The 15,173-nt window shown below is 54.3% G+C and overlaps 1 protein-coding gene across 2 annotated transcripts; it reads left to right on the forward strand.

The window, feature by feature from the left end:
* The first annotated feature begins 8,355 nt into the window (after positions 1-8,355).
* LOC309592334 (uncharacterized protein) lies at positions 8,356-14,097 on the forward strand. Of its 2 annotated transcripts, XR_014228547.1 has the most exons (6): positions 8,356-8,738; positions 9,460-9,651; positions 9,904-10,010; positions 12,242-12,605; positions 12,686-12,796; positions 13,931-14,097. XR_014228547.1 is itself a non-coding variant. In XM_082315594.1 (4 exons), exons 1-4 carry the CDS (start codon positions 8,711-8,713, stop codon positions 12,251-12,253), a joined length of 339 nt encoding a protein of 112 aa, XP_082171720.1. In that variant the 5' UTR covers positions 8,356-8,710; the 3' UTR covers positions 12,254-12,630. The 2 variants fall into 2 exon arrangements, 1 of the variants encoding a protein (XP_082171720.1); XM_082315594.1 differs by lacking the exons at positions 12,686-12,796; positions 13,931-14,097 and having other exon boundaries at positions 12,242-12,630.
* The last annotated feature ends 1,076 nt before the right edge of the window (positions 14,098-15,173 follow it).

Raw genomic sequence — 15,173 nt, forward strand, 5'->3', positions numbered from 1 at the left:
AGCTGTAGACAGGTGCCGCAGTTACTTCTGTTGTGTTTTGCGGGTGCCGGAGGCTGGACCGGCGCACGTAGCGAAGCGTCTTCTTCGCCTTGCCGTAGCGGAAGGTGAAACTTGGGAATCGTACGGAGCCCAAGGTTGTTTAGAGGTGCGCGGCGAGGCAGTTGCAGGGATAGCTCTGGAACCGGGGGGCTGTGCTGCAGTGGCAGCTGGGTGGTGTAAGTGTAGTGGTTTGAGTGAGCGGTGGTTGAAGGATTGTTCGGTTCCTGAATGTGCCTAACCTTGTACGTGTGAAGTATTTTATTGCAGGTCGTATGTAATGTTGAGAGTAATTTATTTCATATATACTATAGAATAAAAAAACCCCAGCTGGGGCATTTCCCTCCCCCCCGCTGCGTTTTTTTTTCCCCCGGTCCCGGCTGCTCTGCGAGGCGATGATCATCGCCAAGGTTTGGGCGGAGGTCAGGCTCGGGCCGGGGTTTTCTCAGGCAGGGCGATTTTTTTTTTTGAGGCCCTCGGGAACACCGTTCCCAGGGAGCGCCGCAGAGGCAGGGCGACGGTCCGTTGTGGCGTGCTGGTGGTGGAACGGATCGGCCGAGACCGAGGCGTGGTTTGGGTGGTAGCTGAATGAGCGGTGCGTTTGGAATGTATCTAACCTTTTATGATGGTGTGGGGGTGCTTTGTTTCTTTGCAGGTTCCAGGTGGAATTGAAATTTTTCCTTTGCAGACATGTAGAAATGAAAACAAAATGACAATTATGACAATTATCCCTGGGAGTCATAATTAATTTAAATTAAAAAAAAAATTACTCCCAGGGTAGGAGCTGGTTGCTACTGCTGCACCAGCCTTACCATTTTTTAATTTTTTTTTAGTTCATTTTTTTTATAGTGTTTGTTATTTGGTTTTTTTTTCCTTTGTACTATATAAATATGTATACAAATACATACATACACCCTCCCAGGTGGGAGGAAGCAATGATTAAACTAGTAACACCACATCTTCCTATAACAATTCATTCCTCCCACATGGAAGGGCAATTACCATCTTGTTATGAAACTGAATCAACTAATTATTCAAAGCAGTTACATTTCTCTGGCACCCCCTACAAAACAAAAGAAACAATAAACAACGAGAAATGCAAACACAATCATTCAAACAAAATTGTACACAGCACACAAAAGTGTAAAAAGCAAAACCCAGCGCGGCAAAAACCGAACTCGTCCAAAGCACCAAACTAGCCGACACAGTCCTCCCGGATGACAGAGAAGGTCCTCCAGAGCATAGAGATGAGCCAGAAAGTCCTCCCCGATGAGAAAGACTGTCCTTCAGACCATAGAGCTGCAAGGAGAAGTCCTCCCGGAGTATAGAGCGGCTCCGCAGACCATCGAGATGACAGCGAAAGTCGACCCAGACGATAGAGAAGGTCGTCCAGAGCATAGAGATGAAACCAGAGGTCCCCTGGATGATCCAGAAGGTCGCCGAGCGCCTCGAGATTAAACTGGCGGTCCCAACCGGCGCATGCGCGGTGCGTCGGGGGCGGGCATGGGGCGGTGGGCGGAGGTTCCCCGCGCGGAGCGGAGCGGCGCGGTCGTTGGGCTGCGGCTGCAGGCAGCGAGGAGGTGAGCGGGGAAAGCCCCGAGGAGGACGGCGGTGCCTGCGGGGGAGCGGCCGGGCCGGCGGGAGGCACGGAGCGGGGAAGGTGCGGTGCCGTGTGGGAGCCGGCGGGCGGAGCTTCCTGGAGCCGGTCGGGGCCGGGGGCGCCGCGCCGCTCCGCTCGGGGGCCGGGCGGCGGGGGGGCGCCGAGCCGAGCCGCGCCGCTCCGGGGCCTGGCGGCGGGGGGGGAGCCGTGCCGCTCCGGGGCCTGGCGGCGGGGGGGAGCCGTGCCGCTCCGGGGCCGGGCGGCGGGGAGGCGCCGCGCCGCTCCGGGGCCGGGCGGCGGGGGGGGGGGCCGCGCCGCTCCGGGGCCGGGCGCCGAGCCGCGCCGCTCCGGGGCCGGGCGGCGGGGAGGCGCCGCGCCGCGCCGAGCCGCTCCGGGGCCGGGCGCCGAGCCGCGCCGCTCCGGGGCCGGGCGGCGGGGAGGCGCCGCGCCGCGCCGCTCCGGGGCCGGGCGGCGGGGAGGCGCTGCGCCGCGCCGCTCCGGGGCCGGGCGGCGGGGGGCACCGCGCCGCTTCGGGGCCGGGCGGCGGGGGTCGGCGGGTCGGCGCCGGTGGTGGGAGGCCGGCCGGAGCCGGTGGCGGGGGCTGCCCGGAGCCGCGCTGGGGGCTCGGCGGGGCTTCCACGTGCGGCGATGGCGTGGGGAACGGTGTCCCCGCAGGGTCAAAAGCAGGGAGGGCTGCGTCTCGCGGCATCTTGGAGCCCGGGGCTTTTGGTCGGCCACGTTGGTTCCCCGGGCCGTGCCGGCAGGTGTAGTTTCTATGGTCGTGGCTGCCGGGCAAACCGCTTCTCTTTTTGCCTCCTCCTTTCCAGTGTCACCTTCTGCGTCCCGTGCAGAAAATCCTGCGTGCTTGATTCCGCTCGCTGCTCAGGTAATGGCGCGTCTGGGGCTGCGGGAGCGGGGAGAAACACTTGCCGGTTCAAGGACGCCACGGGTGCGCCACATCAAAGCCAGAGGAAAGGCAAATCTGCTGCCCGTGCAGAAAAGCCGAGGACAAACTGCAGGTAAGAGAGCGCACCTCGTTCCTGCAGTGCTCCCTTGGGAGTTACGGATGTTTGCCTTCCAGGCAAAAGAACAGACTTTGCCTTAGGAGAAATGAAGAGCTGCCTGTTCCCTTCTTTAGGGTCCGGTGTTTCACTTCTGGTTGGTCGTGCTAATTGGATGGGCGAGCTGGAAATAGCCTTTTGTTTTGATACGCAGAAGTCAATTGTTAGTAATACGCGGTGTCAGTAGAGTTCATTTTTGAGCACCCAGGTGCCAGTGGAAACGTAAGGAATGAAGCTCGATGGGAACTGATACTTAAATTTAGTTTTCCGTGATTTTTCTCTGCCGTACGGGCGTGGATGGCACGGTGTCCTGTGGCTCGGTCCACGTTCTGTTCCGTGGAGCCTTCGGTCTAGGACTTTGAAGTAAGGAAGTTTGTCCTTCCAGAAAAGGGCTAGTCGCTCCTAGGATTGAGGTGTGGACTTGCAGAGTCTCTTAGGCACGTGCTCGGAATTGGAGGCGAATTTCACTTGATGTTGCTGCTGTTTGTCTTCACTTTCCTTCCTTCCCCCACGGCTCCATCAGGAGCGGGAGCTCTGAATCATCATTTTGTTTTCAGTCTCAAACACGTTTTTTTACCCAAGGAGGTGCTACGTTTAGAAGTTAATGAGTTTTGTCACAAACGCGTCGGTCGATGCGATTGCGTTGCGATTGTTAAAACCCGCAAAATAACACCAGTCTTACGGATCTGGCCTATTTCTTCCGAACACGGATTCGTCACGTGCAAATCGGGATACAGGTCGTCTGCGCTTCGTGCTGAGACAGGGATGAGCTCCCAAAGGCAAAAAATACAAGGTCGTGGGGGTTGGTTTTGTTTGTATTTGGGGGCGGGGGGGGGGGGTGGATTTAAAAGAAAAAAAAGAGCGCAGTGTTGACTGGTGGCAGCCTGCAGGGCTCTTTTGCTGCCCGACCTCTCCTTTTCCTCTCTTGAACTCCTCTTTCGTGGCTGTAATTGTCGTTTGGAGAAGTTCAGAAGAGCGGTTCAGTGACTTGCCTGGGTCCGTGTGCCAGTAATACCGGGAAGGGAAGCGCTTGAACCGGTAGCAAATCAAGTTGGCTACAAGCAGAGGTTCTGAAGGAAGAACAACGATAACGGGAAGCAAATAGCAAGTTCCCAAAAAATGGGCGCGTGTCAAACGCATCCGAGTTTTACGGCCAAATGTTGTTTGGCAACATGTTCCAAACGGCTATTTTTTCCTTCCCTCGGTTGTAGTCTTTGCAAAACTTCACAAAACCAGGAAGCTTGGGACTCCTACCCAGCTTTATGCTACGGGTTTTTTTTTTTTCCTCTCTCAGCAGAGTGTCAGCTGCCGCCGTTTCACCGTGGTCGCCCTTTCTTCTGCCGTGAAAGTGCAAGACGGACGGAAAGGCTCCATAGCGGTCTGCGAGTACAAGGTACGTCCGCGATGCGTGTCCGCGTTTTTCCTAAGGCGCTTGTAGTACGGACTTCAAAGTTAACGTCAAGAATGTGCCGGCTCTCCTTCCTTCTGTAGTTTTTCTAGGAACTGTTTTAAGGCAGATACTAAAAGTCAAAGAAGGTCTGCGCTGGAGCGTGTTAACGCCTGTGCAAAGTCGGCTTCCCTCCGTTTATTTTGCCTTCCCGAAAGCGCAATCTTGTGTTTCTGTGCGCTTACTAGGAAAGGATATCGGGAAAACAATTTTATCCTAAAAGAGGAAAGACAATGTTTGTGAGAGTTCAGGCGTTCGGAAGAAACAGGCTTTGTTTTTGTCATAAAAGCTGTGTGCTTTTTCAGTCAATAAGTTTTTAAAATATCTTACAGTAGGTCTCGAAATGCTTACTGCGATACTAGCGTCCGTACTAAAAGCGATCAAGGTCCAAGGAGAGACGTGGGCAAAAGAGGAGGAATCGGCGTCGCTTTCCCGAGAAGCATTGCCAGCCTTGTAAGTAGCGACAGCGAGTCCTGACGTGGTTTCGGTGAGTTACTGCTTCAGCAGCATCCTTTTTTCTTAACCTACAGCGTGTGATTTCTTACTTCAGCTGGAAAGAGATTTTCCAGAATGGAAATCTTTCTCATTCAAAGAAGTTGTGTTTTATGAGCTCCCCATCAGAGTGGGGATCTTCAGAGATGATGCGCTTGGCAGTGGAAGTCAGCAGCAGCAAGACTTTCCACTCTCTTAAAAAAAAAAAAAAAAAAAAAGTCCGTTTGCTTCCAAAGACCCGAGCACAGCACGTCTTCCAGAAGTTGATGGCATCGCTGGTTCTCAGTTGCAACAGCCGAGATGTCATCAACACGCGTTCCTCTGCGTGCTTCGGCGCAGCCAAAAGCGTTAGCAAATCTGCCGGTCCTTTTTGGTAGCCTTACGCGTTGCAGCCCCGGGGATTGGATTCTGCCCCCAAAGTAAAACCGTATGGGGGATCTCTTCTGTCACGGATTTTTCTCTCCTAGATGTAACTTCAGGAAAAAAAAGTTAAAATTGGATCTACAAACTGCCTTGCGTTGTTTCAGCTGTAACTGCCAACTAGCTGTGGCGTACAATTGCTTAGGTGTGTTTAAGCAGTTAGGTATTTGTTCTGAACGTTGACCAGGAGAGGCAACTGAACGTTACGGGGTGTTTTCCCCCCCGCTCTTTTGACGGAGTGCTCTGAAGTACTTTCTTTCTGTCTGGCTTTCAAGGGTGCGTTTCCCTGGCAGTTCAGCAGCATCTCTCTTGGGCGGCGCGGCTGGCCAGATGTCGCTCCTAATGACGTAAGGCGCAAAAAACCCCTGGTCAAATGATAACTGCGTATCTTGGAGACAGATAATCTACTGGTATCGATTCACAGCTGTGCAAGTTAAATTAACGCCAAAGGAAAATCCAGTCCTTCTCCAGCAGAAGTATTTTTATTGGATGTTTATAAACACACGCACAGCTTTTTTAGTATGAAGCGAATTGCTGCGATTTGTCCTTTGCTTTTCCTTTTCCCCTCGAAAGCGTTACGCTTCGCTTCCAGCTTTGTCGACCGAGCCAGCAAGATGTGCAGCAGCAGCTGCGAGGGCCGTAGCTGTTGCGGCGGACCTGTAAGCGTAGATTCTGATTGCGGTACGCCCTCGTCCTGCAGCCTCGCAGGGTCGTCTCCCTGCAGCCGTGCCGTAAGGAAGGGGTGAGACGTTTTCCAACGCCGGCAAGAGCGTGTGCTTGTATGCGAAGAACATGTTCGGAATCGTACCGGTTAGTCTTAATGCTGATGGGAAGCGTTCAGGTCGCTCTAGCTTTTAAAGGATGTCTTGTATTTGGAGCTGACCTGCTTACCTCGAATCCTCCTTGAGCTCAGCTGCTCTCCTCTCCCTTGCTCTGACTGAATTCCTGTACTCGCTGCTGTGCTATTTTTTTCACATGCTGAAATATCGCTTGGGCTTTTTGTTTTTCAGGTGTCTTGTTGCAAGCGTCTCGTGGTGCTCGCTAGGTACCCCCCGGCCCAGGTTGGCCTGCCTGTCGTGAAGCGTCCCGAGGGTAAGGGGCCGGCCCCGTGCCTGGAGGCTCCCGGCTCTGTCTCCGGCGGGTGCCCCGCGGGTGCGGCAGCGAGGGCTGCGTGGTGGGGCGAGTCCCGGGCCAAGAGGGAGCGGGGAGGTTCGTTGCCCCGGGGAGCCCGTCCCAGCGCGGGAACGGAGGGGGAGCACGGCAGAGCAGAGCCTGAGCGAGAGGTGCGGCACCGTCCCCCGGCAGGCTCCCCCCGCGGCGTGGGGCAGCCGCCGGCTTGCGGGCCGGGGGCCGGGGGGGGCTGCAGCCGTTTGGGGGGGCTGCCCCCATTTTATTTTTCTGGCGGAGCTCCCCTTTTCGGGGGGGCGCCTACATATGTAAATGGCATTATTAAAGTAGCTGTTTTCCTTGTTCTGTGCCTTTTTGGGGGGGGTGATTAAAAAGTGTGGAGGGGCCTGGGGGGTGATGATGTCATTTGGGGCCCCCCAACGTCACGGGGGGCGGGGGCGTGATGATGAAACAGAGGAGCAGGTGAGTGGGGGATGAAGGTGTCACGGGGAGGTTTCCCCCCAGAGAAGGGGGGTCACAGTCCCAAAACGCCTGAAAACTCGTGTGTGTGTGTGATTAACCATGTGAAGAACTGGAAATACGGGTGCGAGGCATTGCAGTAGAGAAAAATCTCTCGCCTTTATATATATATATTGAAAAATAATATTCGTTTTTATGTGTGTGTATATATATATGTAAAAGGATTTCAAAATACAAACCTGTACCTGCTATGTTATAGAAATTATTAAAAAATCTCAATGGAGATAGATAGGGTTTTAAAATAAAAAAGAACTTGTCTCTATGTTAAGAAATAAAGGAGTTTAAAATGCAAAAAGAGATGATGTAGGTGAAGGAATTTAAACCAGAAGTCAGTCTGGATAGGTAGAAGTACCTACGCTTACCCTGTGTCACCGAGTAAGCCTAAGTAGGTATCCCGTGTAATCAAAGTAAAGGTTCTATGGAAGTGTAAACAGATAACTAAGTCTAAAGAGGTAGGATTGTAAGTAGATACCGAAGTCTAAAGAGAGAAGTCGAAGATATCAAAGTGTCAAAATATGCAAGTCCAAGAGCAAAATATCCAATATCCAAGAGCAACACAGTTTGGGGCTCCCAGGAAAGCTGAATCCGCCTGGATTTGTGCAGCTGGAAAGCAAGCACAAACACACCACACCGCACACGCACACACTCACACCCCCCCCGCCCCCCCGCATTTTAACGCAGAAAACCAAAAATGACCCATTGTTATGATGTGGAAAAGCGCCGGAAAACCCCAGAACTGAATATTTTGGAAAAGCAGAAACCCCCAAGTTTTGTATGACGTAAAAGAAAAAACAAAAAACAACAACAACAACAAACAAAAAAACCCCAAACGAAAAACCGGCGCCAATTTGGGCCAAATCTGGGGTGAACCGCGGACAGCTTGAGGGGCATTGCTGGGGATTATCTGGCGTGGATTCCTTCTCCGGAGCGGAATATCCGTTGCGGGTTATCCCAGGTGAGTTATCTGCTGTGGATTATGCCGGGTGGACCCCCTGGTGTAGGTCATCCCCACCCGTGTCCCCCCGTGCACCTTTGTACCCACACATAGCCGCCGTCCGTCCGTCTGTCCGTGTCCGTCTCCTCCCCCCTGTCCTCCTCTGCGTGTCTCTCCGCCCTCCCGAGTGCTCTCCACCCGAACGTCCCCCCACACAAGGTTTTTCCCCCCGTGCGGTTTTTTTTTTTTTTTTTTTCCCTGGGCCGTGCCCCCCGCGTCCCCTGCCCTCCAGTCTCGCGCCCCCGCTCCCCTGCTCCACCCCTCCCCTAACCCCTTTGCTTCTGGACCCCCAGCTCCGCATGGGCCACGGGCAGCCTGGGGAGCTTCACCCCGAGCCGTTCCTTTCCCCCCTGGGCAGCAGCGGTTCTGCCGCTGCTACAGGCAGGCGCTTTCTGGACGGGCGAGGGGCTGGGACGACCGGAGGCTGCCGCACGCTCCAGTCTGACCGAGACCCTGTTCCCTGGGGACCTGGCACAGAGAAAGGCGAGGGACTTTCTGCACTGCCCCTGGCTGGAGCCGAGCGGGAGGGGCTGCCCCGAGCCGGGCAGGTTGGCGCTGCCCTGGGTCGTTGCCGGCGGTGGGGGTACCCGGAGCCGCGGGGGGTCTCGGCAGGGCTTCCGGGTACGTCGGCGGCAAGGGGAACGGTGTCCCCGCAGGCTCAGAAAGCATGGATTGCTGCACGGGGCTTCCGGTCGGCCATGTTCGTTCCCCGGGGCATGCCGGGAGGTGTAGTTTATATGGACGTGGCTGCCTGGAAGCCGGACTGCTCTCGGGCACTTTCGGTGCACCGTAGTCGTTGCTACCGCTGTGGCCCCTGCGGCACGAGGTGCAGTTTTGTTGCAGGTTTTCTGTGGTTTTCTGCGGGCTTCCAGCTATGGCTACTCCCCAAGAAGCGGCGCGCCTCCGGACTCTCAGTGCTGCCGCCCGGGATCTGCGCAGGCGCAGTGCAGCCCACATGATCCATGCTGCCAGCACCGGTAACGGCAGTGTGATACTGCGGTGCCTGTGGAGTCATGCCGCTGCGATTGTTGCTGCCTGCCGGTAAGGAAACGCCGCTTCCGCCCCACGGGCGCGCTGTCGGCAGGTGCTTGGCGCCCAAAACGCAGACGGCAGCGCTGCCGCCGCCCCTGGGCAAGCGCTGTGCACTGGGTGCTCGCTGCTGCCGCCGACGCCACCTTCTTCGCTGTTACCACAGCGTGGTGGCGTGCCGGGCGCGATTGGCGGTGGTGGGTGAGGGCCAGGAGCACCAGGGAGGCGAGCGAGCTCCTTTGAGTGTGCAGGGGTGTCTCCTGCCTGCTGGCTGCCCGGGAGTGGTGGGACAGGAAGCTTCAACCTGCCCGCTGCAGCAGGCTCTTGGTCTGCTGCAGGCGAGCTGGGCCAGGGCAGCCCCAGGGAGTTACCTAAAAGCTGATAGAAGGGAAGAGAGGAAGGAGGCGGATATCCCCTAGGCGCAGAGGCGGGGCGCCTCCCCGACTCGCCAGAGCTCCCCCTGAGCCTCTCCTGGCCCTGCTCACCCCGTGCAGCTGCCCCCTGCTCCAGCACCTCCCCTGAAGCCTGTCCCATAGCACGAGATTGCCCCCAAGCCCTGTTGTGAAGACCACAAGCTGGCTCTCAAGTGGGCTGGATTCTCTCTTAATGCGGGTGCCGTTACCAGCAGTGCGGGGAAGGAGCAGCGTCTCCAGAAGCCCCTGCAGAAGGAAGGGCTTTGGCCAGGTGCGACCTATGGTAATAACGGTCGCCGCTTCTTCTTTCCCTGTCCCAGAGGCCGCGCTGAGGACGCGGTTGTCCATTCCTCCCGTGGGGATGCTGCTGACAGCACCTGCCTCAGGCTTGCGTGGGTTGTCTCTGCCTGACCTCGCTCTCCTCGTGGTGTGGGGGCGAAAAGGGACAGGAGGAGCGCTTACTGGCTGCGGACAGGAGCTGCTGCGGCTGAAGCCGGAGAAGCTGGAGAAAGGTAAAGAAGAAGAAACGGAAGGCCATCTGGCTGACCGCTGCCTCCCGCTGCAGGCAAGAGAGAGCCTGCCTCTCCGGGTGGGAAGGGATCTCTCTGTGTAGCGCACCGCAGGCCAGACCACCAGTGTGCACCACAGGGCCTGTAGGCATAACCCAAAGCGTGGTACAGCCGCGTAGTGCGCGAGCAAGCGAGGCTACGTGTCTAGGAAACCTTGTCTCGTAAGAGCTGTAAGACATCCACGTATTCTTTTAGGTGGACAGCCGAGTGACTGGAGTTACAGAAGAGGAAGGGAGGAGAGAAGGAGGAAGAAGCATCTGAACTGGCCAATTCTCCCAGCAGCACTGAGAGCGAGAGCTGTGGTGAGCCCCGGCCCCTCAGGGACCTGTCACCCCTTGTCTGTGCCCTGGTCCCTCCCTGCCCCTTCCCTGGCCCTCTCTCTTTTGCGTGCTGCTGTGATTTTTCTTTTTTTGTTCTTCCCTGTACCTGTTCTCTTTTCACTGTTCTTCTGTCCTGCTCCCTTTTCCTCTCTCCCTTCATCCATCTTGTTCTACCACCCCCTGCTTTTTTTTCTCTCTCTGCACCTTTGGCCTGCTCCTTCTCCTTCCTTTTGTTATCCTCTGTCTCTGTCCTGCAGCCCATTGTTGTTTTTCCCTTTTCCATCTTTTTGTCCTGATCTGAATCCATCTCTTTTTCTGTCCTGTTCCCTGATGTTCTTTTCCTCTTTGCACCTGTACATGCCGCTCTGTGTCCCTGCCTCCCTGTGTCTGTCCTCCCTCCCTTCTTCCCTTCCTCTCTCTATCCCCTTGTCTTGCTCACTGTTGCTAAGTGTTGCTACGAATTTTTTCTATTCTGTATCTCACTGTCCCTGTTCTCCTTCCTGTTCTTCTCTTACTGACCCTTTGTGCTGCTCCCTGTCCCTATTTTTTATTGCTTCCCCTCTCTGTTCCTGTTTGTTCTCGTGGTCCACCTCTCTGTTGTTCTTTCTGTTGCTCTCGTATGTTCTCCATCTCAGCATCCTGCTCCCTGTCCCTCTCTCTCTTGCAGTATCCCGCTTTCTGGCTCCCTGTCCCTCACCTGTTTTCTAGATCGCTCTGTCCTTCCTCCAGTCTTTCCTTGTCCCTCTGGCCTGCTACCCGTCACTGGTTCGTTCTTTCGTCGTCTCTCTGCCTTGCTGCTGTCACTCTCCTCCTCTCTCTGTCTCTAATGTTTCTTTCACCATCTCTTCCCTGCTCCCTGCTCCTTCTCTCTTTTCTCTCTGTCCTCCATCTTCCCTGTAACTCTTTGTCTGTATATCTCCATACCACTTGTTCTCCCATTGTTTCTCACTATAACCCCCCGGCCCAGCTCGCTGTCCCATTATTCCCCTCTGTTCTGCTCCCTTTTTTCTCATCCTGCAGCCCAGCGATGGTTTTTCTTTCTCCCTCTCTTTGTCCCGATCTCTCTCTTCAATCCCTCTGGCTTGTTCCCTGTCTTTTTGTCTCCCTCCCTCCCTCCCTTATTCCTCTCATTTGATTTCTCTCTTGATCTGTCTGTTTGGCTCCTTGCTCATCATTTTCTCTCTCTTTCCCTCTGTCCTGCTCCCTGACCCTGTTTTTCTTCTGCCATGTCCTTGCAGGCTCCTCATCCCCTTTTTTATTGACTTATCCATCTCCCTGTCCTTTTCCCTGTACCTTTCTTTCTCTGCTCCTCACTCCTCCCTCATTTTATTTTTCCTCTTTCTGTTCTTCTGTCCTGCTCCCTATTGCTGTATTTTCGTTTTCTGTATCTGCTGCTCCAGAAACAACTGCCAACTTGTCCCAGGGGAAGGATGAGGGTACAGGCAGCGAACCCCATAGCAGACTCACTCCTGGGACTTCTACGCATTAATGAATAAGCACTTGCTGTCTCCTTTGCACTCATGGCTGTGCTTGTACTCCTTTGTACTTGGTGAGTGGCTGTCAGAGAGTCCAAGGGAGCAGGTTACACGGTGGGTGTCAGGGGCCATGGCTGCAGCTGTGGGCTGGGGCTGGAGGAGCCCCAGGGGGGCCAGTGAGGCTGATGGTGATGGCCCCTCTGTGTAAAAGGGCTGCAGCCCCAGAGGATGGTGCTGCTGGGGCATGCCTGCTGGAGAATGCTGACGAGTTGCAAGGATGTTTCCAACCCACCGGTGCAACAGGCTGAAGTCAGTTGGAGTCAGGCCCCATCAGGGCAGGTCCCAGGGATTTTCTGAGAGCTGGTGGAGAGGATGCGGGAAGAGGGGCAGGAGATGGCTGCCCCCACCCCTCTGGGTGCCCACCCTCTGGAAAAGGCACTGGGTGCCTCCCCAACTCAGCAAAACTTCTCCAGCCCTGCTCGCCCCATGCAGCTGTCCCCAGCTCCAGCACCTCCCCTGAAGCCTGTCCTGTAGGCATGGTCTGCCCACAAACCCTGTCCTCATGGCAGCAAGCTGGCCCTTGAATATGCTTTATTCTCCTTAAATGCAGGTGCTATTAGCATCAGTTCAGGGAAAGAGCGACGTCTCCAGCAGCTCCTGCAGAAGAAGGGGTTCCTGCCTGAGGAAAGCTACAGTCATCCCTGTGGATAATGGTTGCTTGTTCTTTCCCTCTCCCAGAGGCAGCACTGAGGACTCGGTTGGCGGTTCCTCTCCAGGGATGCTGGTGATTGCATCTGGCTCAGGTTTGTGTGGGTTGCCTTTGGCTTCATTCTCCTAGCGGCATGGGCAAAAATGGACAGCTGGACGCTTCCTGGCTGTGGACAGGAGCTGCCGCAGCTGAAGCTGGAGAGGCCAGAAAAAGGTAAAGCAGCTGAAGAATAAAATAAAGAGGAGCCAGCCGGCAGCTGCCTCCAGCTGCAGACAGGAGACAGCCTGCCTCTCAGTGTGAGGAAGGATCCCTCTTAGTGTAGCCCTCAGCAGACCCAATTGCCAACGTGCACTGCAGGGTCCGTATGCGTAACTGGAAGCACAGTACAGCCAGGTAACACGTGCACGTGTGAGGCTACGTATCTGGGAAGCCTTGTATTGTAACAGCTGTAAGACACCAGTCTGTTCTCGTAGGTGGATGACAGTCAAGCAACCGGAGCCATGGGGCCAGGGGAGAGAGAGAGAGAGACAAAGACACGTCCGAGCTGTCCAGTTTTCCAAGCGGCTTGGAGAGCGGGAGCTGCAGTGAGTCCTGGACCCTTGGGGCCGTGTCGTCCCTATTCTGCATCCTGGTCCTTCCCTGCCCCGCCTTCTCTTTCTCTCGCTGCTGTCATTTTTTTCCGCTTCCCTGCACCTCTCCCTCCCTCATTCTCCAAGTCCCCCTCTTTATCTGTTGTTCTACCCCTATGTTTTTTTCCTCTCTCTGTGCTTCTGTCCTGTTCCCTGTCCTTTTTTCATCCTCTGTCTCTGTCCTGCAGCCCATAACTATTTTTGTCTTTTTTCATCTATGTCTGTCTTCCTATCCCAACTTTGAAAATTTTTCCTCGCCTGCCCTTTAGCCCTTCACAGTTCCCACCCCTTACCTCTCTATCTTCATGTCCCTATTTTTTAATTCCTTTATCCCTGCTCTGTATTCTAAATAGACTTTTTCTTTCTTCAATTCTCTTGTTCCAGGTCCCTGTCCCTGTCTTTTAACTTCTTCCCTCTCTGTCCCACAGCTGCTTTTTGTCTTTATTGTTCTCTCTCTGTCTGGCTCCATGTCCCTATTCTTTAATTCCCCTTCAGCTTCAGTCTTTCCCCTTCAGCTCATCAAGGTTTTTTGGCATTTCTCAGTTTATCTCTGTCCACCTCACTGTCCCCTTTTTAAAATCCTCCCTCTCTGCCCTGTGGCCCATCGCTATTCTTTGTTTTTCTCCATCTCTCTCAGGCTGATTCCTTGTCGCTTCCTCCTCTCTGGCCTGTAGCCCATCGCTATTTCCGCCCCCCCCCCCCCCCCCGTGGTTCCATTTCCCTATTTTTCAGTCCCCTTTCTCTGTCCTGTAGGCGATTGCTGTTGGATTGGGTTTACGTGGCAAGGTTTTGTTAGCTGGGGCAGGGCAGGGGCTGCAGGGGTGGGTTCTGTGAGAAGACACCAGGAGTTGCCCCTATGTCAGGCACAGCCACTTCCAGCTCCGAGATGGATCTGCAGCCGGTCCAAGCTGAGTCCATCGGCAATGCTGGTTGTGCCTCTGGGATGGACATTTAAGAAGGGGTAAAAAATGCTGCGCAGATGCTGTGACAGGGAAAACGTGAGTGTGAAACAGCCCTGCAGACACTAAGGTCGGTGACGAAGGAGGGGAAGGAGGTGCTCCAGGCACTGGAGCAGAGATTCCCCTGCAGGCTGTGGTGAAGGCCATGGTGAGGCAGGTCGTCCTCCTGGAGCCCGTGGAGGTCCGCGGTGGAGCAGACATGCACTTGCAGCCCATGGAGGACCCCACGCCGCAACAGGTGGATGTGCCTGAAGGAAGCTGTGACCCCATGGAGAGCTTGCGCTGGAGCAGGCTCCTGGCAGCACCTGTGGCCCCATGGAGAGGAGCCCACACTGGAGCAGAAGAAGAGCACGAGGAGGAAGGAGCGGCAGAGATGATGTGTGATGAACTGAGTGCGACCCCTGCTCCCTGTCCCCCTGCATTGCTTGGGGGTGGGATGTAGGGAAGTCAGGAGTCATGGAGATGAGCCCAGGAAAAAAGAGCAAGGCGGTTTTTAGATTTGTTCTTATCTGTTGATAAGATAAGAACAAATAAGATAAGAACAAATAAAACAAAACAGAATAAGATAACAACAAATCTTGTCCTACTCTTGATTTTGATTGACAATAAATGGAATTAATTTCCCCAAGCTGAGTCTGTTTTGCCTGTTACAGTAATTGGTGAGTGACCTCTCTGTCCTGTTCTTGACCTCCAAGTTTTTTTTGTTGTATTTTGTCCCCCTGTCTTGTTGAGGAGGGGGAGCGATAGAGCGGCTTGGTGAGTACCCGGTGGCCAGCCGAGGTCAACGCACCACAGTTGCCTTCTATCAGGCTCCCTGTCCCCATCTTTTAATTCTTGCCTATGTTTCTTGTACCCCATCGCTTTTGAAACTTTCTTTCTACTTCTCCATCCTTATTTTTTAAATTCTTGCATAGGTTTCTCAAACCCAGTTGCTTTTTAAATTTTCTTGCTACCTTTCCCTCTCTCTGTCTCCCTGACCTAATTTTAATTTCTTGCCAGTGTTTCTTGTACCCCATCGCTTTTCAAATTTTCTTCCTACTTCTCCCTCTCTGCAGCTCCGTGTACCTGTTTTTTTAATTCTCGTGTATGATTCTTGTATACTGTTGCTTGTAAAATCTATTTATGTCTCCCTCTATCCATCTTCCTGTCTCTAATTGGTAATTCTTCCCTCTCTGTCCTCTACCCTGTCACTTTTTACACTTTCTACATCTCCCTCTTTCTAGCTCCCTGTCCCTATGTGTTAGTTCTTCCCTGTGTTTCTTGTACCCTGTTGCTTTTAGAAAATTTTCTTTCTACGTCTACCTCTATCCCGCTGTTTCTATTTTTTTATTTCTTGCCTATGTTTCCTTTCCCCTGTCACTTTAGAATTTTCC

This window comes from Platalea leucorodia, assembly GCF_965183815.1.
Source record: "Platalea leucorodia genome assembly, chromosome: 6".
Taxonomy (NCBI): Eukaryota; Metazoa; Chordata; class Aves; order Pelecaniformes; family Threskiornithidae; genus Platalea; species Platalea leucorodia.

Coding starts and splice junctions, on each gene's coding strand:
- LOC309592334 (XM_082315594.1), top strand. CDS start 8,711: ATGCCGCTGCGATTGTTGCTGCCTGCCG. Junction 8,739..9,459: donor GCGATTGTTGCTGCCTGCCG/GTAAGGAAACGC, acceptor TCCCTGTCCCAG/AGGCCGCGCTGAGGACGCGG. Junction 9,652..9,903: donor GCCGGAGAAGCTGGAGAAAG/GTAAAGAAGAAG, acceptor GTATTCTTTTAG/GTGGACAGCCGAGTGACTGG.